The sequence below is a fragment of the Elephas maximus genome, chromosome 23 (genome assembly GCF_024166365.1).
Source record: "Elephas maximus indicus isolate mEleMax1 chromosome 23, mEleMax1 primary haplotype, whole genome shotgun sequence".
NCBI classification, from domain to species: Eukaryota; Metazoa; Chordata; class Mammalia; order Proboscidea; family Elephantidae; genus Elephas; species Elephas maximus.
This window is the reverse complement of record NC_064841.1, coordinates 8,630,156-8,652,558: the sequence shown is the minus strand read 5'-3', so window position 1 is coordinate 8,652,558 and position 22,403 is coordinate 8,630,156. Positions and strand designations below refer to the sequence as shown.

The window sequence follows — 22,403 nt, the reverse complement described above, 5'->3', positions numbered from 1 at the left end:
GTGACGTTTTCCCATGGTGATCATACAGCGTCCTTATGTTTAAGCTGTTGTCTTCTGTACATGTGTGTGCACACATACACATTATTTGGGCTTAAGTACTTAACCTAAATTTATGGGTTTTCCTAGTTACTGGTTCCCTTGAAGCTTTAATTGAGAAGCAGGACACTGGCAGGCTGTTTGAAAGTGGTAACAAAGTATCATTTATGAAGTAGTTTAAGGAGTATAACAGAGTTCATGCTACCCACACTGAAAGGTTTTCTACAAGACCGGCTTTTTTGAATGTAAATTTTATGGAGATTAGGGAAGATTTCTTTTTGGAAACTGCATAAAAGGAAGAACTATACTGTTGCTGCCTGAGATGATCCTGAAATAGTGACTGTAATCCAGAAGCCCTGTTCAGGTTGGCCCTATTTTGGATTTGAGATTATTTCTGAAATTATCAATTTCAAAAAAAAAAAAAGAGAAAATCAAATATAATTCTTATTTTCTCTAATATTGTGAACGGAGTGTTACGTGTTAACTTCTAACACTAGCGTGGTATTTTATATGATTTCTAATGCTGTGATTTTGTTTGTATAAATGGTTTGTTGTTAGTTGGCCTGGATAAATAATTTTTGTAAGTGCAGTGTGGGCATGGGCATGGGCATAAAATAGGACCAGAATTATGTTGATGGTTTTTGTCCTACGGCTTTTTAAAAAATAGTGGTAATACTTTCCCTCTCTTTTTTATTCTAAGCCAATGCGTTAAGATGTCCCATTGATTTAATCATGTTATGCCAGAGAAATAAAACTACTGTCACATTAAATGTGCTTTTTTTTTTTTTTAAAGCAGATATACAACAAATTCAGTTTTAGCAATGAGATTTAAATGGTTTGAAATGAGATGTAAAATATCTGTACAGACCTCTAAGGTCCGAGGCCTGAGTTGGAGGATTAAATGCGATATGGGACAGGAAAGTGCAGCATGGAGCCCAGCGATGCGATTAAGGAGGGTGGAGCCTTAGCCTTTGGGTTCCAAGAGGACCATGCGTTTAACAGTGGACTCACCCAGTGCAGCTGCTGTTACCGTTTCTGAGATTTTTGACTGGAAGCTGTGGGGTGAAGTGGGGAATGGAGAGGCTAGGAGGTGTTACACTGTAGCTTTTTTCCCAGCTGCATTATTGCTCCTTCTTATACAGGGTGTACCTATAACTCAAGGAGTCCTGGTGGTGCAGTGGCTAAGTGCTCAGCTGCTGACCTTTAGCTTGATGGTTCAAACCAACCCAGTGGCTTCTGGAGAGAAAGACCTGGTGATCTGCCCCCATAAAGATAAACCTCCCTTAAACATAAGCTTTAGGGCCGTCACTCTTTTTCAAAGCCGTCAGCTGTGCACGGATTGATTAAATGCCTGATATTGCCTGATACTGTGCTAGGAGCTAAATCTAAATTTAGGTAAAATATTTAAGTCCAAATAACACATATGGGTACACACAAAAGGGGAGGAACGAAGGCGTGTTTGCCGACTACAAGAGGGAGAGCGTTATGGTTAACTAGTAGAGACAACACACACACACACACACACACACACACACACACAATAGTACAGTACTTCATTGAGGCTCTTGTAGACTCCTGGCAAAATTCCACAAAGCTGAAGTGAGCAAAAATGAAGGTGGAAGAATAACTTATCCCAACAGTCACTACTGTTGCAAGGAATAGAATCATGATTTGGGGACTCTAAAGTGTCTAGTAGGTGACAGCCAGGTTTGATGGAGGGGTGGGTGGCAAAGGGGTTCAAAGAATTACCTAATGAGTTCTGTTGAAATATCCATCTCTCCATCAGGACTCTGATTCCATAAATTCAAGGGGCATGAATTTATACACCCCTCACTTGGTCATTGTCATAGGCCCTCCCCTCTCCCAGTTGGGTGTGTGCCCCCAGCTCTGCTTCAGACCAGCTAATGTGAAAAGACAGTCTGAAAGATGAATTCCTTTCTTCAGCTTCCTTGGAATGTCCAAGGTGAGCTACAGCTGTGTTGTGGTGGTGCTTAGGTGCCATTGAGTCGATTTTCGGCTCACAGAGATGCCATGTGACAGAGTAGAACTGCCCCCATAGGGTTTTCTAGGCCGTTTAAGAAGGAGAAATAATTTAAGGTTTAAAAGGTTACTCTTGTTCATCTTGACTTCCCTTAGCAACTCTATCCTTCAACTTAAGATTGTGTTTTAACTGGTTGTATCCCTATGAAAAGTGGGAGATAGTTTAAAGGGAAGACTATTTTGCTAAGAGTTTCCCTAAACTAAAAAAACACCCAACTAAAAAAAAAAAAAAAAAGTGGGAGATAGTTTAAAGGGAAGACTATTTTGCTAAGAGTTTCCCTAAACTAAAAAAACACCCAACTAAAGAGACTATTAAATAGCTGTTTGATGAACTAACTATACTTCCTCATTAACTGAGCCTCATATTATTTTCTCTGCCCTTAGCCCATGAGGATTCAAATATAGCACAGGGTATAATGGGAAAAGTATATCCAGTATATTATATCCCAAATCCACTTGTCTTAATATTTAATCACATTTTTTCCCCTGAAATAGCCAAAATTTGTTGTTGTTGTTGTTAGGTGCTGTTGAGTCGGTTTTGACTCATAGCGACCCTATGCACAGCAGAACAAAACACTGCCTAGTCCTGCACCATCCTTAAAATCCTTGCTGTGTCTGAGCCCATTGTTGCAGCCATTGTATCAACGAGATGAATTGACACAGTAGCAACCTGAGTGTAAAATCACTTCATTAGATCTTTTGAATACACCGTTTAAAAAACATAGAGGAACTTTGTGTTCCCCGCCCACCCACCCACCCACCCTAAAGGTTTTTTGTCACTGTGCGTAAGACATTGATTAACACAGTGAGGGGATGCCGGCCACAGATCCTAGACGGGTCATAGATGGAATTGGGGATAGCCTGGTAATCAATAACCCACCCCCTGCTGTAGAGTTGATTCCGACTCATAGCGAACCCATAGGATGTCTAAGGTGGTAAATACTGCGGAAGCGGACTGCCACTTCTTTCTCCTGAGAAGCCCCCAAACCACCAACCTTTGGTTAGCAGTTGATTTCTTTAACCACTGCGTCACCCGGGCTCCTTCAGTAATCAATATTTTACTGAATTATATTTGCAATGAATAAGCTGTGCCAAAAACATCCATTTATTGCCCAAACTTTGGACCCCAAAGCTAAGTGGATTCTCTTCTTTGTACTTTCTGTTTTCCGCAAAAGCGGCTTCGCCGCAGCAGTGGGTCCTGGGGGAGAGAAGGCTGCAGCGAGCAGGCTTTGCCGAGGCTCTCCCTGCGCCTCCGTCTGCTCCTTAAACATTGGGTGGGGAAGCTGCCGTTCAGCCACCCACCGCTTCTTGTTCATCGGACTTTCGCTGGGCCTTTACGTTTGTTTATCTCGGTTCCAAGTCATGCCCCAAGTTGACACCATTTTATCCATATTTTGATAGGCTCAAGCAAGGGTAATCAAAAGAAATGTTTATTTACACTGTGTACACATCCATTTCGGCACCAGGGAGAAGAAGGCCTGGTGGCCTGTGTCCCCTACACGTCCCCTTTACACATCTGTGTAGTCGTAATATACGCGGACTTCGGATCTTCTCACGCTTTGCAGGGATCTGATGCTTTCGCTCCTGGTCCTGATATTTGATTTCTTGAATAACCTTCTTGAAAACGACCTGCACATGAAAAAGTAAATGATTGGATCCAGACACACATTGCATGCCGACAAGAAAAGGGTCATCTCTTTGCAGTAATGCAGGATTTTGTGTGCAGATTCATCTAAAAGCTTGTCCAGGTGGCTCAGCATAAATGGAATTCTGCACAAGTGATAGGGTAGAAAACACGTAAAAAACACGGCCACGACCACCCTGATACTCTGGTTGTGCTTTCGTTTCCGGCTTGACTGACTTACGAACTGCCGGCTGGATTTATGGATGTACCTGGATATGGCTATGTAACAGCCGATCAGTATCACCAGCACAGCCACAAACAAACAGCTGTTGACGTAAATGACTGCTTTATGCCATCTGACTCCCAAGGGACTTTTCAGTTTCAGGCAGTCGTGAATATTTTCCTGAGTCGGCTGATGGTTCGTTAGGATGATGTTCGGCAAGGACAGAAAAGCCATGATCACCCAAACGCAGATAGATAAGACCTTGGTAAAGGTTATGCTGTACATCCGGGAGTCCCCAAACGGCTTCACCACCTTCAGGTAGCGATCGATGCTTATCAGCCCCAGAAACACGATGGAGGTGTACATGTTTGCGTAAAACAGAACGGAGGTGTATCTGCAGAGGACGACCTTGAAGTACCAAGGTCCAAATCCTGCATTGTGTACTATTCTGAAGGGAAATGTCAGTGTCATTATGAGGTCAGCAACCACTATGTTCTTGAGATAAAATATGAAGCTGGTTTTATTCCTAATGTGGAAGAAGATCCATACTGCCAGACCATTCAGCAAGATGCTCGCCACGAATATGACAAGGTAAAGCACGGGCAAGATGATAGTGTCGAACTCGTTGTGGGCGGTGGCGTTCTTTCCGGGTCCGTCACTCACGTTACTTGGAGCGTGACTCCCTTGGCCGGGCAGCTCCTGGTCTGTAGGAGAAGCAGGAAGACATGACGTCAGCGCTTTGCATGCATGCCCCACGACTACAAGGCTGCCTTACAGACGGGACCCTCGCTGTTCGGGGCGAGTTGAAAAATGACATCAGCAATTGAAACAGTCAAGTTAGTACATTGTTTATGTTTAACGTGGCCAAGGAATTGGTGCCCCCGCTGCAACACACACAGCTCACACGTACTCGCACACACTGAAGTCCCTTGACCCTTTTATCTTTGAGTAATGGATTTTTGTTGTTGTTGTTGAGTAAAAACTGATTTTTCTGATTCCCTGTGCTAACTTTTTGAAAATGAGAATAAATACACCACTGTACATTATCTTGATTTTTAATGCGGTGTTTGACAACAAATAGAGTCAACAAGATCTGGGGGTAGGAAATGGAAATTTCCTGTGACAAAAAAATAAAATGGCCAGCGCATTGTTATTGATTTCAGTGTAGTCTTTGATACAGTCTCTAAAATAAATCCTCCACCCGCCCCAGTTGGATGCCGTATAGGGGTCGATAAGAGTTGGGAAGGAGCGAAACTAGTGGATCATTTTGAGTTTTTCATCTCTGTCTTTCTTATAGTACTTACGAACCTTTAGGGGCTATTATTAGGAGTAAATTTAAAATATTCGCTTAAAAAAAAAAAAACAAAGGAAAATTTACTGTCTTCCAGAGTAATAGATTAAAAAAAAAAAAATTTCTAGGTAGATGTGACTTGGTTAATCTCTGAGGTTCATGTTTACCTTAGTAGACTTTAAGTTGTAGGTAGGTAGGTAGGAAGGTTAATGCTGATTATCGTACATGTTTATATGCCTTGGTATATTTCTCATTAAGATGTGTTTGTGTAATTAAGAATATCTACAAGTAAAGACTTTCTCCTTAGTCCAGTGAAAAATGTTATTTGTTATTGTTCATACTCGTTAAGTGTTTTCAAAGAGGACAGCTTGTTAAAAAGAAATCTAGGCTGGTGCATTCTTAGGCATAAGGCCGAGTTATACCTATTGCATCTATTCTGTGAATTTTTAAAATTTTTTGCTTCTCTGGAGATTTTAGTTCATGTTACTAAAAACCTGTACTATACCCCATGCTGTCATGTGATCAGTGAAATGGTTTATGAGCATTTGCTTCATGTCCATATATGAAAATGGGCCTCGCAAATCTACTGCCGGGGGCTTAATCGATGGACAGCTCCAGCTGCAGTGCTCTGACTCTACCACCACTCTGTCCCAACGCCGTGATTCCCGTGGTCGACTCCCAGCCTGTAGCTGAGCGTGACACAGGTCCTAAGACGGCTCATTCCTGCAAGAAGAGAGGCTCCTTTGATGAACAACTTTGGCTGCGGAATGCCTCATCCATCTGTTCAAAACGTTCTTGAAAACTTCCCTATAGTCTGACCCTTTCTCCTCAACCTTCCTTCCTTCCCTCTCTCCTGCACTGGGGTCAGACCTGCACTGTAGTTAAGGTTTTCCCAGCCTCCTCAGGGTCCCTCTGCATTCCCCTTGCAGGTTTTCCCCCTAATAAATCTCTGGGCTCTCCAATCACATTTTGTCATCTGTTTTTTGGAGAACCTGAGCTAATACAATTTACGAATGTACTTTTTGGGTGCAGGGCTACCAGAATGGCCATTTATGTGTTTTTACTTTCTGCTAACTGATAATGCAATTACAATCATGTTTTATGATTATTTTATTTTAGAGGTAACAGCCTGAGTTTGACCCGTATTTCCCTACATGACAGGCAGTTTAGTATATATCGGGGTTCCTCCTTTGAAGACGTGAAACAGGGAATAGAGTTTTGATGATTATAATCCAAAAACAGGTTCTTAAATTGCCAGCTGAAATTTAAGTGTAAGCTTTCCGTGAGTAACCTGGTTCTCTTTCTAATTCTTTGCCTTTTATTTCCTGCTGTGACTGTTTTTAAAAACTGGTTTCCCTGGCTTACATATCCTTACAGAGGCTAGTAATTTATACCTGGACTAGCCTGTTAGGAGACCCAGAGCATTATTAAGCTTGATGAGTTTAAAATGCCTGATTCAGCTGCCATCTCTGTTTCTGCTGTCAGTTTCAAATATTGTCTTGAACGGTATTCTTCCAGCCTGTTCTGATTTGATGAAGTGTTGCGGTTTTGACTGCTTCTGCACCGGAAGACCCATGTCAGCATTAACACCATGAGAAGATTCCAAAGATGTGCAGTTTTCACAGGGTTAAGACACTTCATTGAGTCAATTTACCCAATTAAACTATTATCAGTCACTTTCTTCTAACCCAGAATAGATCCCTAGTGCAAGTAGAGAGAAGACAAGTTTTTATCGGGATGGAACGTCTCGCTGAAGGGCACAGCCTGAAACTGTCATCTCCTGAAATGATGGCTTATGAGTTGGTTTTCAAAGCAAACGCTAATAGAATAATACACTCCAGTAGCATTCCAAGAAGGAATGCTGGTGGTGCAGTGGTTAAGCGCTTGGCTGCTAACCGAAAGGTTGGTGGTTTGAACCCACCAGCCACTCCATGGGAGAAAGATGTGGCAGTCTGCTACTGTAAAGATTACAGCCGTGGAGACCCCATGGGGCAGCTCTGCTCTATCCTGTACGGTTGCTAGGAGGTGGAATCGACTCCATGGCAGTGGGAGTATGGTAGACACGGAGTATTTCAGTCCCTTGTGTTGGCTCGTCGGAGCTGCCTGCAGAAAGCTGTGCATGTTCACTGTGCAGTGGAAGAACCCATACTTGAAGGGGTGCATAGTATATCGTTATGAAGTATTAATTATATGAACAAGCACTCTTATTAAATGATGATTTACGTAACAAGTATGGTTATTACTGAAGATAGAGCCTGAAATCAGAGTGTCAAAAAGTCCCCGTGCGTATTCTGTGTCTCGTAAAGAAAAAATTCCAAGTGAGAGTGGCCTCATTCCAGGGTGGTTATTGAGCTGTTTTGTGGCTTTGAGACAGTCTGGTGTTCAACTTGCTGATCTTGTACTTCTTGTATCTGCTTCCTTAGTATATGTTTGGGATTAACGTTCTGGGATATAGGACTTCTTAATTCTGTGGTATAGGCCTGGATCCAGTTATTACTTTATTCCCAAATTGCACATTTACAATGCAGCTTAAACAAATGGGTGGTTGAAGCCTGTTACGGGTTATTTTGTGAAATAATATGGTGTGAATTGCTCTGGAAGGCTCAAAACTTAATATAGAGAGTTTTATTTGATTGGTTGGTTTCTTTGGAATTAGGTTTATGTCATGTTCTTTTCTGCCAGTGCCATCATTTCTTCTTTTCTCTGTGATTACTCCCAAGTTTCTCCAGAAAGTGCGGGTGTGCTCAGAAGCACTTCCCCTTGCAGTGTTTCTGTTCAGACCATTAAAAGCAAACGGCCTTCCAGGCATGTTGTTCTTCACTGCCTGTGAAGAACTTGGCCAAGTTAGGGAACATTTTCAATGACGGTAGATTTGGGATTCAATTAAGAGGAAATTAAAAGCTGTTTTTACAGTGTAAAGACTGTTTTCTCACATATTCCTTGTTTACTAGGATGGCATTCCCTGTATTGTTTAGCATAGGACTTGATACAGAGTGATAATTGAAGTAAAAATGTATTTTTTCCTCTCAACTCCTGTTGACAAATTGACAAATGCCATGATGTAAGAACTGTAGTTCCATGGTAGATAATTTTGTGCCTTGGTGTCATGTGTCTGTACGTTTGTGTATTTGAGTGTCTGTGTAGGGGGGATATTGTGTGTTTGTGTGTGTCTGTGTAGGGGGGATATTGTGTGTGTGTGTGTGTAGGGGAGATACTGTGTGTGTGTAGGGAGGATATTTGTGTGTGTGTGTGTCTGTGTAGAGGGGTACTGTGTGTGTCTGTAGGGGGGATATTGTGTGTGTGTATAGGGGGATAGTGTGTGTGTGTGGAGAGGATATTTGTGTGTGTGTAGCGGGGGATATTATGTGTGTGTGTGTCTGCAGGGGGAATATTTGTGTGTGTGTCTGTGTAGGGGGATATTGTGTGTGTGCGTAGGGGGGATATTGTGTGTATGTGTTGGGGGGCTGCATGAGTTTCGTAGCCAGATAAAAGCACAAACCACTTGTGACTTTTTAAATTTAAATAAAGTGAAATACAACTCAAAGTTTAGTTTTTCCATTGTCCTAGCCACATGTAAGCTCCTCAGTAGCCACATGTGGCTTTGCTGGGCACCACAAACGGAGCATTTCATCACTGCAGAAGGTCCTGTTGGGTAGAGCTAGCCTGGTCACTTAACGGCTTTGTAGAATGGAGTAGGTACTAGCTGTTTTGCTGGGTCTCCCACAGTATGTAGTACTTAGTAGGTGTTTGTTGTCTAACAGAAGGCATCGGTTACAGCCTGTCTTAGTAGCAGCCACGTTGTGAATGCTAAAGTGCTGCAGAATCTTGGTGATGCTGCCTTCCGTAATTTTGCAGTGCGATTGCTCATTGGGCATGTCAGCCTTTGGCACAGAATGTGACCGTATCAACAGTATGTCACTGCTCTACCTGCCAGATGGGCGTGAGATGCTAAAGTCATGCAAATCATGGGTGTCACTACCACAGCAGCCTTTGTGTGATAGCTTTCTAACTAGTTACCTAGTAGAGGAGGTAGATGTTGTCTTTGGCCTCCGGGGAACATCAGTGAACCTTGGTTTAGAATATTAAGTCTGGACAGTAATAATGAACTTCAGCTTGGGTTTAAAAATTTTATTGGTTTAATCCTAGTATTAATTTTAGAGCTGGTCTCTGGATGAAACGGTTCAAGAGTAAGTGATCGCAAGTTAAGTTGATGTCACTAATGCGGTCCTGCATGTTTGCTGTTCTGTAGTTAAGGCTAAACGCTGGTTTCTTTTGCCCTTTTGCGCTGTGGCTGTCAAAGACCCAGTGCCACACAGTTTAAATGACAGTTATTGATGAAGTAAAGTCTCCCTGCGTCTTTCCCTGTGGTTTTACCTGGTGGTTTTGTCAGCGTCACGTTGAATCCCATTTTTCCGTTGTGATGGACGGTAGGCAAAAATGTGTGTCAGGAAACGCTCGGAGACAGCTGAAGCTTGGGTCTAGCATAGGTTACTCCTTGTTTGATTTCTGGAGAAAAAGAGAAAAAGGAAAAAAAAAGTGGGAACGGATTTGAATGTACAGTATTTTGGTGTTTTCAATGGGAACCAAAACCCCATTGCTGTCCAGTCAACTCCAACTCATAGCGACCCTATAGACAGAGTGGAACTGTCCCCATAGGGTTTCCAAGGAGCGGCTGGTGGATTCGAATTACCAACCCTTTGGTTAGTAGCAGCCTGAGTTCTTAACCACTGCACCGCTAGGGCTCCATTTTCAATGAAAGGAAATGTATATACCTCCATGATTCAGAAAATGGCATACTCTTTGGATATGAACACCTGTGCCACACATGAGGTATCTATTTCTATGCCCTCTTTCAGCCTGTATGAGTTAGGGATCATTTCTGTGGAGGTTGTACTCTCCATTTGGATGTCACTGTGACCTTGGGAAAGTTACTTCATGTCTCTATGACTCAGTGTCCTCGTCTCTAAAATGGAAATCATAATAATAATCCCACGGGATGTAATAAGGATTATGTGAGATAATACGTGAGGCGCTTATCAGAACCTGGGTTCAAAAATGCATGGAGCAGGTGTTGGCTTATCTGCCTTCTCATCCCCGCTCCTCCCTGTGCTAAACAAGGAGCAAGATGGTCAGATCCCACCTTTGTTGCTGCGTGGTATGGGTCACCATGAATCCAACTCCCAAAGTGTGAAAATGGTTCCAGTCCCCACCTTCCCACGTCTCCATCCTCCAGGCCAGTCACTCACGTGACATACTCTCTCTCCTTTCCTAACCACCCAGAGCTGGGTCAGAGCTGACAAGTTAGGATACCTTCTTTCACATCACCCAAATGCTGTCACTGCTGGCTCTCACTGTTCCCGTGGGTACGTTAATTTGCTCAAACGACTCACCGTACTAATGGCTACAACTTTATTATAGCCAAAAAGGCTATAAACAAAGAGACGCATGGGGTGAGGTCTGAGAGAAATCACAGTGCGGAATTTCCATGTCTCAGAGAGGAGTGTGCTACCCTCTCCCATGCATGGTCACCAAACAGGAAGCTCTGCTGAGCCTTATGCTTCAGGGTTCTTATCAGTTTCCCCATATGATCATGATTGATTTCGTCATGCCTCTAGGGCTTAGTCAGCATTGGCCCCCAAGCGGCCGCTCTTGGTCTGGTCAGCTTCCATTTATTAGCCTCATGTGGCTCCAGAGAATCAAGAACAAAGGCCAAATTGCTTTCCTCAACGTGATACCACACTTTGCATCATCCTGTCCCTTTTTTTTTTTTTTCAATCTTAGAATATGTAGTTGCAGGAGTCCCTGGGTAGTGCAGATGGTTAACATACTTGGCTGCTAATCAAAAGGCTGGATATTCAAGTCTATCCAGAGGATCCTCGAAAGAAAGGCCTGGTGATTTACTTTTGAAAAACCCACTATGGAAAACTTTACGGAGCACAATTCTACTGTAAGACACATGGGGTATCCACGAGTTGGCATCGACTCAGCAGCAGCTGGTTATATATAGTTGAACGCGTGTGCGACAGAACTTGTGATTAGCTGCTGACCTAAAGATTGGCGGTTTGAACCCACGCAGTGGCTCCAGGAAAGAAAGGCAGGCAAACTGCTTCCGTCGAGATTACAGCCAACAAAACCCTGTGTAGCAGCTCTGCTCTTTAACACGTGACATCTCCAGGAGTTGGAATCCGTTTGACAGTGACAAGTTTGGGTGTTTTTTTTTTTTTAATTTACACTTGGATATTGCTTTTTTTTTTTTTTGAAGTTTTTAAAGATTTAGCACTGATATATGTAAGAGTGCATTGAACATCCTGTTCTTGTAATCTCTGGGGTTCTGGTTCTGACTTTATACTAACCAGCAGCGTGACCTCCACAAGTTACTTGACCTTTCTGGATTTGGATTAAAAAAGAAAAAACCAACCATACCCACTGCCTTCAAGTCGATTCCGACTTCTAGCAACCCCTGTGGGACAGAGTAGAACTGCCCCGTAGGGTTTCCAAGGCTGTAAATCTTTACAGAAGCAGACTGCCATATCTTTTTCCCTCAGAGCAGCTCGTGGGTTCGAACCACCGACCTTTTGGTTATCAGCTGAGCACTTTAACCACTGCACCAAATCTCTATAAGGAATGAAATTCACATGAGTTTATAGTACTCCCCAAATACAGGTTCCCATGTAAGAATTGAATTATCGTTTGAATGTTTGCCTAGTGAGTACCCGTATTTCTTTCTGAGGACTGTATTCCATCCAACCTGAAAGTTTGGCCAGGAAAGGATAATTAAATGGGGTTTCAGTGACTGGTGTCACTTAGCCTTTCAGAGCATCACACTCCCATAACATTTTAACAAAGATTACCTGAGATCACACACCGTTTTCCCCACCTCTCCTTCAGCAGCCCCGTCCGTTCTCTGTTTTCAAGCTCTCCCCAGGTGTGGATGAAAGAGAAATCCTGAGAACGGTTTTTGGAAAGCTAGCTGCTGAAGTAAAACGTGCTTACGGAACGGCTTGCTATAAGGGAAGTCGCTCTTTTTCTCATGAAATGAAACCATGTGGAGCTTTCATGTCCCGTCACTGATGTCACTCTCATATTGTACAGCTGCTAAGAGAACCCAAGTAACCCGTTCCCCTAGTACAAAGCAAACTTGTGGCTGGTGTAAGCTGTTACTCTTGTTCCTGCCATTTGCCAAGTCAGCAGGGAAAGAGCACATTGGAGGCAAAAGTCTCTGTAAGAATTTTCCAGCAGGTGGAAAGGTCCGAATTATTTCTTCTCCTGCCACAGCGTCCATCCCTTCCTTAGAATCTCATGTAGTTAGGGTACTTGATTTGGTAGAAGATGGGAACAGCGCTTTTCAAGTGTTCACTTCTTTCCATTTCTGCCCCCAGATTGCTCTTTTGAGAACTTAGATGCTCTATTCATGCCTTAGAGAGCCCTGGTGGCACAGTGCCTAAGTGCTTGGCTGTATGAAAGGTTGGCATTTCGAACCCAACATGAAAGAAAGCTGTGGCAGTCTGCTTCCATAAAGATTACAGTCTTGGAAACCCTATGGGGCAGGTCATCCTATAGGGTTGCTTTGAGTCAGAATTGACTCGATGGCAATGAGCTTGTTTTTTTTTTTTTTTAAATCCATGCTTTGCTTTGAATCTCTGTAGTATTTGGTGTGTAGCGGGCACTCAAAAGGTCTTTTTTTTTGTTGTTGTTGTTAATGGAGTAGAGCTGCCCTGTAGTGTTTCTAAGGCTGTAACCTTTATGGAAGCAGACTGCCACATCTTTCTCCTGTGGAGCGGCTGGTGGGTTGGTACTGCTGAGCTTTTGGGTTAGTAGCTGAGCGGTTAACCACCGTTCCATCAGAGCTCCTTCACTACTCATTAAGGAATTAAAATTAAAATGGCAATGAGGTACCATTTTATACCTATTAGAATGGCCATAAATTAGAAACGGACAGTAATAAGTGTTGGCAAGGATGTGGAGAAACAGGAGCCTTCCTACATTGCTGGTGAGAATGTGGAATGATAAGGCCAATGTGGAAACAGTTCAGCAGTTTCTTAAGAAGTTAAGCGTAAATTGACCATACAACACAGCAATTCCATTTCTAGGAATCTACCCGAGAGAAATGAAAACATACGTCTACGCAAAGACTTGTATATGAATGTCCATAGCAGCACTAGTCACAATAGCGAAACATGCCTGTCCATACAATGGAATACTGTTCACCGATGAAAAGGAATGAAATACTGATGGATACTACAATATGGGTGAACCTCAGAAGCAGTTTGCTAAGGGAAAGAAGCCAGATACAAAGACCACATTGTACAATTCCATTTAGATTCAGTGTCCAGAAAAGGCAAATCCGTAGAGGTAGAAAGTAGATCCGTGTTTGCTGGGGAGCTAAGATTAAATGTGAAGGGCATGACAGGTCTCGTTAAGTGGATAAAAACTGGGTACGGTGAAGGTTGCACAGTGTTTTAAATCAACTAACAGTCATTGTGTTGTACACTTAAAATGGGTGGAAATTATAGCATCTAAACCTCAACCTCAATAAAGCTTTTTTAAAAAGAGAGAGAGAACACAGAAAAGAAAAGGAATAAAACTAAGCTAGCAACTGACTGTGCAATAATGGAAGACTTATCAAGACCAAGAAAAAAGAACATAGGACAGCACGTTCCCTGTCCTCTGTTTAAGAAGATAGTGATGTGTGAAGTACCCGTGGCAGGAGCTTTACCTCTTGGTGCTGGTGAGGGGCGCTACCTAAACGATCTCTATAATTCATTTTTGCCTCTCTTCTTTCGGAATTGACTCCAGTATCCAGAGACACCCGATAATGGTGGTGATTTGTATGTTTTGGACAATCCATGTTCCCATTTTCTTAATAATTTCTATTAAAAGTATATGGAAGAGTTGGGGGTTTAATTAGCTGACACGTATTATTTGGATTTCTGGAATCAACTTTGTTATTCAGGTTTGGGAATTGAGATGTTCTGTTGTCTGCTGGCTCCTGAGAGCTTCCTTCTGCTTTTCTCTATCTTCCACTTTACCCAAATGGAGGTTGCAGACGCTAGTTCTTCGGTTGCCTTTGTTTTCAAGGGAGCTGGTGTCCAGTTGGCTCCCGGCCATCCCCTCTGTGTAATGACTCTGTGATCGCTCTCTTACCCAGACTTCAGTCATTCTTTACATTGGAGTGTCCGATATTTCTCTGGTCCTTTAACTCAACATATTTACAATTTAGCTCATTTTCCGTTCCTCTAAAGAAACAACTTTTTCTCGTATCCCTTTTTATGAATATGGCTTCATTTCTTGGCCACCAGAGTTTCAAATCTAACTACTTTATTTGATACGTCCTCTTCCTTGCCCCTCACATCTCATCATTCCCTCACCTAGTCTTGCCATTCTTCTGTGACGATACCTTGCCTTTGCTCTGTGCCTTCCTGGGTATCCCCGTGGTCCTCTTCCAGACTGAGGCTCTCTGAGTCTCATGTTTGCCCACTGTACTGACTCCTCTTTCTGCCTCTAGGTTCTTTCCTCTCAAATGTCTCCTTCTTGTTTCCAGATTAATCTTCCTATACAACACATGTAGCCATGTCCTTCTTTTGCCCTCGAATCCCGAGTCATTATATGGTAGGGCAATTCTGAGCTACAATTACTAATCAAATATGAGGAGTCATTTCTGTAGTGTTGAAGATTATGGAGTGAGGAAGCTAAAGCATGCTGGGTTCTGATTGTTAAAAAGTGTTGATAAACTTGGGGGAATCTGCCCCAAAATTAACCTAGTGAATTGTGGAGACAATTAATACCTGCTTAATAGCATCATTATGAGGTTAAATTAAAATATGCATTTACAAAATAAGTGTTAGGTAAATAGCATTTTTTTTTTTTTTTTTTTTGCTTCCATTATTTCCATTAATCCTTGCTCAAATAAAATTCAAGATTGTTTGTAAGCTGATCGGAAGCTCTCTACTTTAAGCAAACTGTTGATCCTCGGGGCATTCCTTGCGTTTACCAAAAAAGCCAAACCCATTGCCGTCCAGTCGATTCCGAATCATAGTGACCCTCTAGGTTAGAGTAGAACTGCCCCATAAGGTTCCCAAGGAGCAGCTGGTGGATTCGAACTGCCAACCTTTTGGTTAGCAGCCATACGCTTAACCACTGCGCCACCAGGGCCTTCTGATTTTCCTCATTCCTGCTCCTTGAAGGACCTCCTTTTCCCCCATTCTTTCCCTCTCCTTGAATATAACTACCTATCCTTCAGTGTCAGCCTCTTTCTTTCATAAAGACATTTAGTGAGAGTCTAATCATGTCCCGGGCCCTGGGAATGTAAAAAGGAGGGTGAGTTCCTGCCCTCAACTGGGCTGTTCTCCAGGAATTTATAATCTAGTTGAGGATCCAGACGTAAACAGACCATTCCAGTGCAGAGTGATAGGTTTGGGATGCTGTGGAAGGACAGGAGTGCCCTGGCTGAGGGGGAAGGTTCCATGGCAGCTGATGGCTGGGTTGTGGCGGGCTTGCTGAAGGTTGGGTGGGAAGGGAGCACATGGTGATGCTGAGTATGGCCAGAGATAAGATGCAGTCCTCTGTAGGAAGATGACAGTGGCATTGAGGGATGGAAAGATGTGATAAATGGGAGGCATGTTGAGGGATGGGTGGCTGATGATAATGGTGAAAAGGGAGGGGAGTGTTGGAGGTCTCCCAGGTATTTAGGTGTTGGTTTCTTTCACTGGCGTAGGGCCCTCGAGAGGAGAAACACATATTGGGATGGGTGGGGTTCCATTTAGATTTGTTGATTTCATGATGACTGTGTACTATCTGGAAACCCTAGTGGCATAGTGGCTAAGTGCTACGGCTGCTAACCAAGAGGTCAGTAATTGGAATCCGCGAGGTGTTCCTTGGAAACTCTATGGGGCAGTTCTACTCTGTCCTATAGGGTCGCTATGAGTCAGAATCGACTTGACGAGAGTGGGTTTGGTTTTTTTTTGATGTAATATCTGCAGAGCCCTGGTGCCTTAGTAGTTAAGAGCACTGCTGCTAATCAAAAGCTCCGCAGTTTGAGTCCACCAGCTACTCCTTGGAAACCTTATGGGGCAGTTCTACTCTGGCCTATAGGGTCTCTCTGAGTCAGAACCAACTGAACGGCACCTAACAACTGTAATATCCATGTGGAGGTGTCTACTAGGTAATTGAAGGTATAGGCCTGGAGCCTGGGGAAGTGCTTCTGGCTGGTGATGTAAATTTGGGGGGTCAAATAGGTGATAGGTAGGAAGATAAGTGAAAGATGAAGCTACGGGAGTGGATGAGATTGCCCAGGGGGAAACTGGCCAGTGGATGGAGAATAGGAAAGGGCCGACAGATTTTTAAGGAGCAACCCTGCGGAAAGGAGAGTTCCTGAAAGACTGGTAAAGAGTTTGGAAGGAATAGCATCATGTGAACCAAGAGATGAGAGTTTGTGAGGAGTTGTGACTAGTTTTGTTCTTCAGGGAAGTCAAGTGACATAGGACAGAAAAGGGCCATTGGGTGGGATTCAGTAACAAGAGGTTATTGTTCATCTTTGCCAGTGTTGCAGGCAGTGTGTGTGTGTGTGTGTGTGTGTGCGCGCGCGTTGGGAGGAAGGGGAAAGGCAGAGTCTAATTACAGAGGATTGAGTAATGCTTGTGAGGTGAGGAAGCGGAGGCAGCGATTTCATACAGCTCTCAAAAAAATACATGCCTATAATGGGCAAGAGAGAGCACTGGGAGGAAGAGACAGACCTGACTGAGGAAGATCTTATTATGCCTAAGACTGAGGGAAGATTTTATTATGCTTATTGTTTGAGGTCTTAGCCTAGCAGAGGATGGTGACAGTGGGTAGAGCCGAAAGACCAAGGACTTGGCTGTCTGACTGACTAGGGTTCTGATCCCAGCTCTCTGGTTTCCAGCTCTCTGACCCTCCGTTTCCTCATCTGTAAGATGGGTATGAAAATACTTTCATGGCAGGATGACTAGGAGGTTAAAACGAGACATTTACAGAGCAGTCAGCCCAGTTGCACATGGTAGGGACTAAGTTCCTGTCCTATGTTGTAGACACGTAGTAGAATTTGCTTAGTAACTGCCTCAGCTCCTCTTTGGAGGAGCCACTTCACTGTCATTTTGCTCCAAGATCTGGCCCTTTCTTTAAGTTGTTTCTGAGCCTCCCTCTGCCGCCTGTCTGTCTTCACGGTCTGCGCGGTTTTTACTGCAGCTCAGCCACGGATCCTCTCTCGGCATGTCCCAACACCTGCAGGGTGTTGCAAGGAGGATTGCCTCCAGTGCTAGTAAAGGGCTCCCTTCCAGGACCACGTCGATGGTGGGGAATCCTGTCCTACCACCGCCTGCTCCTGCAGCTGAGAGCTGATCAAACCACTCAAGAATGTGATGTCTGTGGTAGGCTGGGGTTTCACAGCCATTCCTAAGGTTAGATGCTATCTGCTTAGAGACCTTCTGTTTTCCTCAGCCACCTATCAATATCATCCTTTGGCTGTTTTGTTAACTGTGTTTCTGTGATGTTGGTTGCAAGCTGTCTTTTTGCAATCAGGGTGGCGGAAGAGGATTAGTGTGCTCAGTGTCTCCTTTGTCTCGGACCCTGAAATAGATACGTGAGCTCTCTGGCAATCCTCAGAGCAACTCTGTGACCTAGGTGTGTGATTCCTTTCTTTCCCAGGTGAGGAAGACCCACGGCTCAGACAGTTAAATTAACTGGCCCTGACTCACACAGCGAATAAAGTATGGAGCTGGGATTCAGATCCGATCCGATTGAAACTCAAGGGGCAGCTCTTTCTATTATACTGCCCTGAAGAAAAATGAAGAAGGATTATGGAGGTTTATTTTGGAGGGGAGGAAGTAGGAGGGCAAGTATAGGCCAGTGTGGGGTTTGTGTTACTCTCAACCTCTTGAAAGACCAGATGATCTTTTCAACTGGCGACTTAGTTTTGCTTGGCCTGAAAGATGTTGAAAACATCAGGAAATTTCACATAAGAAACCAGACCTACATCCTGTCATGAAAAATGAGAAGGTGTGCCAGCCCTGATCATGAATAATCCACCAGTATTAGCTGCCCCTTCCTGATGAGGGACGTGCTCACAGCCTTCTCTGCTGGCTTCCTGGGTCCTCCTCACTCAGGAGCATTCTCTGCTTGATCCTACAAACACTTGATTCTGCAACCCCTGGTCCTTGTATCATTTAATCTTAGGTGGCTGTGGACAGAGTAGAACTGCCCCTCGGGTTTCCAAGAAGCGGCTGGTGGATTCAAACTGCCGACGTTTTGGTTAGCAGCCAAGCTCTTCACCACTACATTAAATGTTCTACTTTGAGTATAAAAGTATCTTAATCCCCTTCCCCCCTCTGGATTTTTCCTGCTTTAGTGACCATCACTTAGCAGTCTTTTCAAATGATTTTGCAGGTATTTCTTCGCAACCCTGAAAAAATAACGGCAGGAGGTCCCATTGTTTAGGGCATACCCAGCTCCCTGCTGGGGTCTTCACATTGCTGAAGACCAAGGTTCCAGATCTCAAGAAAAGAAAGGGTTGTAAGTGATGGAGTGTCGACTTGAACCCAGGTGCGTTGGGCTCCAAGACCTCTGCTGTCTCCTGGGAAGGGGACTAGGAAGACCAGGGGAAGTGTCAGCATTCAAGGCTGCTGAACACACAGACCTGGCCTGCTGTTGAAACTCACCGGATGACACCTTGACCTGGAAGTCATTTGGGCCGGGCTGGGGGAGACTCTTCCTTGATGGGAGAAGCTGGCAGGTGTTCCCCACCAGGCAGTAACAAGACCGTAACTCTCCCGGGGGCTCACAGAGTCTTGTTATTCCATTCAAGTTTCACAGCTGAGTTTTTGGATTGATAGTGGTGGTTGTTTTCAAATGACAGAGTTGTAATATCACCACCTCTCTTATTTGTCCTCCACTTTCCAGTTTTTTCCATAGAAGCTCAGATCAAAAGCGTAAGAATTTCGGAATTGACGGCTTATTTTATTACCTTCTTACTGCACATCGGGACTGAACTGGTACGTGGCATGGGAATACCTGTGTAGTCCTGACATTTCAGTGCTAAAGGCGTGATGTTTACAGAAACCACCTGTTGCGAGTTACTGTGGAAAGATACAGCCTCTCTTGCATTTCGGAATAGCTTATAATCTAAGACTATTTCCCATCGTAAACCTGTGTGTGTATGTCTGCAATAATCCTAAGATCTACCTCTGCTGAGGGCTTTGGGAGAGAAGCTGGCTCAGTCATTAAGAGTCACCTCCTTTTGTAAGGGAATTAGGTCACTGTATTCATAGACAGGGCATTTCATTGGTACCCGCTTGTAGTCTGTCGCCCACAGGTGTTGGAACCCAGAGCAGAGCAGCTCTTCATTCAGGTTTTTCAGGTGCTGCCCTGAAGTTCTCTTTTCAAAGTTATGCTTTCATATCTGTAGCCTGCTATTAAGCAGAATTTGGCTCACATTTAGGTTTTCAGGTGACCTTTCGTCACTTGTAATTTTTTTTTACATTTTGGAGGGGGAGGTTGTGAACTGGGTATAAACTCCCTGAAGACAAGAATTACATCTGATGCTTCTTTATTTAATCTCTTAAGTATTTGGGGGATTTCCCAACAGTCTTTCTGTTACTGATAATGCTTCTTTATAATGTTTATAACCTTATAACTCAGTGGGATCCAGCAACTTGCCCAATGTCACAAAGATAGTGAGAGGCGAAGCAAGGAAGTGAAGTCAAGGTTTTGTGGCCCCAGAGCAGGCTGCCTCTGCTTTACAGCTTTGGTTGATGAGTGGAAAGACAGAAGTGGCCTGGCTGATGGAAAATGTCCTAGATTCAGTGGACAGGTATTAACTTCTTCACTCTGTATTTTACCCTGACCCCGAGCAAAGCGTTGTACTTCCTCACCTACGATGGCGCAGCACTGGGCAGTGTTTTGTTCCGTTGTACGTAGGGGCGCTATGAGTCGGAACTGACTCGATGGCACCTAACAACATCTGTGACATGGGGGAGAATGATGAATACCTGTCCTAGCTTCCAAAGATGCTGTGAGAATCTGGAGAGATATGTTGTGCAAAATCAATTTTATATAAAGGTGTAATTCATGGCAAATACTACCTTTTTTTCCTCTTAGTAGTAAAAGCCCTATTACTCATTTAAGTCAAATTTTACAGTTCACTGAGTAGATACGTCTGTATTTATTTTCTGTTTAGGCAAGGTCTAATTTACAGGTAGGTAAAGTCTGGGTCAGTAGTTCCAGGGTGGTGCAAATGGTTAACATGCTCTCGACTGCAAAAGGTTGGACGTTAGGGTCCACCCAGAACCACCTCGGAAGAAAGGCCTGATATTCTGCTCCCCAAAAACCAGCCATTGAGAACCCTATGGAGCACAGTTCTAACACACGTGGAGTTGGAACTGACTCATGGCAGCTGTGCTGGTGGTGGTGGTAGAAATTCTGGATCACCAGGTTACAGGAGGCCAGGCAGAGAAGCCAGGGGCTGTCGTTCCAGTCATCAGAGCAGTAGTCTTAGGTGAATGTGTTCTAAACCAGATACATCGCGGATGGACTTCTGGTCCCTTAAAAAAAATTCTCAGAATTCAGGACCCTGGGTAAAGGCTTTAGTTGTCTGATTACAATTTGCCATCCTGTTAAGGAAAATAGGAATGTTTTTCACAGTCTTATGTAGTTACTCATCCTTGTTTTGGAAGGGTCGTTCTAGGGCTTAAGCTTTATTTAGGAGTTATAATTATTCCTCATGGTGGTGGTGGTGGTGATCACTGTCACCACTGTAATAAGGTAATCATTTTGGTTTTCCAGGCTGTGGATGTCGTGGTAGGTGTTCTCAAGGCCTCTCCCAGTGGAATGGAAGTCAGGTTAGCCACCCTAATTCTTCCAATTTCAAATCTTCATGTCATTCAAATTAATGGAATGACACTGGTACCCAAGGGTCCAGTGTTTTTAATTTTATCCCTTGCCTTCGTTGATTATTTTATCAAACACTTAGGCCTTCACGAAACATGGCACCCTCTCTCATCTGATCTGATCTCTGTAGGCATCTGCCAGTATTTTCATGGATATCTGATGGTGCAGTGGTTAAGCACCCAGCTGCCACATCTTTCCCCCACTAGCCACTCTGAGGGAGAAGGATGTGGCAGTCTGCTTCCATAAAGATTACAGCCATGGAAACCCTATGGGGCAGTTCTACTCTGTCCTGTAGGGTCACTGTGAGTTGGAATCAGCTCAGTGGCAGTGGGTTTTTAATATCAAGGTGTCCTGTGAGTTTCTGCCAGTGTCTTAGCGGCACCTGGAACCACGTTATCTGATGCCTGCTCCAAACTTCAGCCTCATTTTTACTAATTTCCACTAATTTGATGGTGTTTTCATCCTCACCTGAAAATGATGAGCTCGTAAAGGAGACTTTGAGACAGTTAAAATTGTTTTCGCTCGACTGCTAATCTAAAGATTGGCTGTTTGAACCCACTGAGCAGTACTGTGGGAGAAAACAACGTGGTGATCTGCTGGTGTGAAATTTACAGCCAAGAAAACCCGATGGGGCCGCTCTGCTCTGTAACTCATGGTCTGCCATGAGTCAGAGCTGACTTCACGGCAACTAACAACAACATAGGATTTTAGGGCTGAAGCCCATTGCTGATGAATCAATTCCAACTCACAGGGACCCTACAGGACAGAGGAGAACTGCCCCACAGGGTTTCCAAGGCCGTAATCTTGACGGAAGCAGACCGCCATATTGTTCTCCGATGGAGCGGCTGGTGGGTTGGAACCTCAGGTTAGCAGCTGAGCACTCTCCACTGCGCCATTAGTGGTCCTTTTAGGCGATAGGGCATAGTGTTTAATTTGGGATGAATATCCCTTCAAAAACTCTAAGAAAGTTTCTTAGAAAGAGCAGTATGATGAAAATATTTAAAGTGAGCAACGTACCTGGTCCCCATCACATCGTGCCTTCCTGCTCCAAAAGAGTGGTGTTTCCTGTTGAACTTCGAGTTAGTACCTCCAACCCTTCTCCCTATGCCTACTGTTAGGGTGTTGCTGTGTGAGGGTCCATAGGAGAAGCTGCTTTCCCGTCTACATGTTGAGAATAGTGTTCCTCTAGACCTGCCCCTGGGAAACCCTGGTGGCCTAGTGGTTAAAGAGCTCTGGCTGCTAACCAAAAGGTCAGCGGTTCGAATCCACCAGGCACTCCTTGGAGACTATGG

At 43.9% G+C, this 22,403-nt stretch overlaps 2 protein-coding genes across 7 annotated transcripts in view; one reads left to right on the top strand and one right to left on the bottom strand.

Moving 5' to 3' along the window:
* Window positions 1-22,403, top strand: part of MED12L (mediator complex subunit 12L) — a 361,451-nt gene that overhangs the window by 214,122 nt on the left and 124,926 nt on the right. The gene's annotated exons all lie outside the window — the stretch shown is intronic.
* On the bottom strand, window positions 3,437-9,089 carry GPR87 (G protein-coupled receptor 87). Its single transcript, XM_049867086.1, has 2 exons — window positions 8,990-9,089; window positions 3,437-4,627 (listed from the first exon to the last, which is right to left on the bottom strand). Exons 1-2 carry the CDS (start codon window positions 9,087-9,089, stop codon window positions 3,585-3,587), a joined length of 1,143 nt encoding a protein of 380 aa, XP_049723043.1. The 3' UTR covers window positions 3,437-3,584.

Coding starts and splice junctions, on each gene's coding strand:
- GPR87 (XM_049867086.1), bottom strand. CDS start 9,089: ATGCCCAATGAGCAATCGCACTGCAAAATTACGGAAGGCAGCATCACC. Junction 4,628..8,989: donor GGCTGCTACTAAGACAGGCT/GTAACCGATGCC, acceptor CTTCTCCTACAG/ACCAGGAGCTGCCCGGCCAA.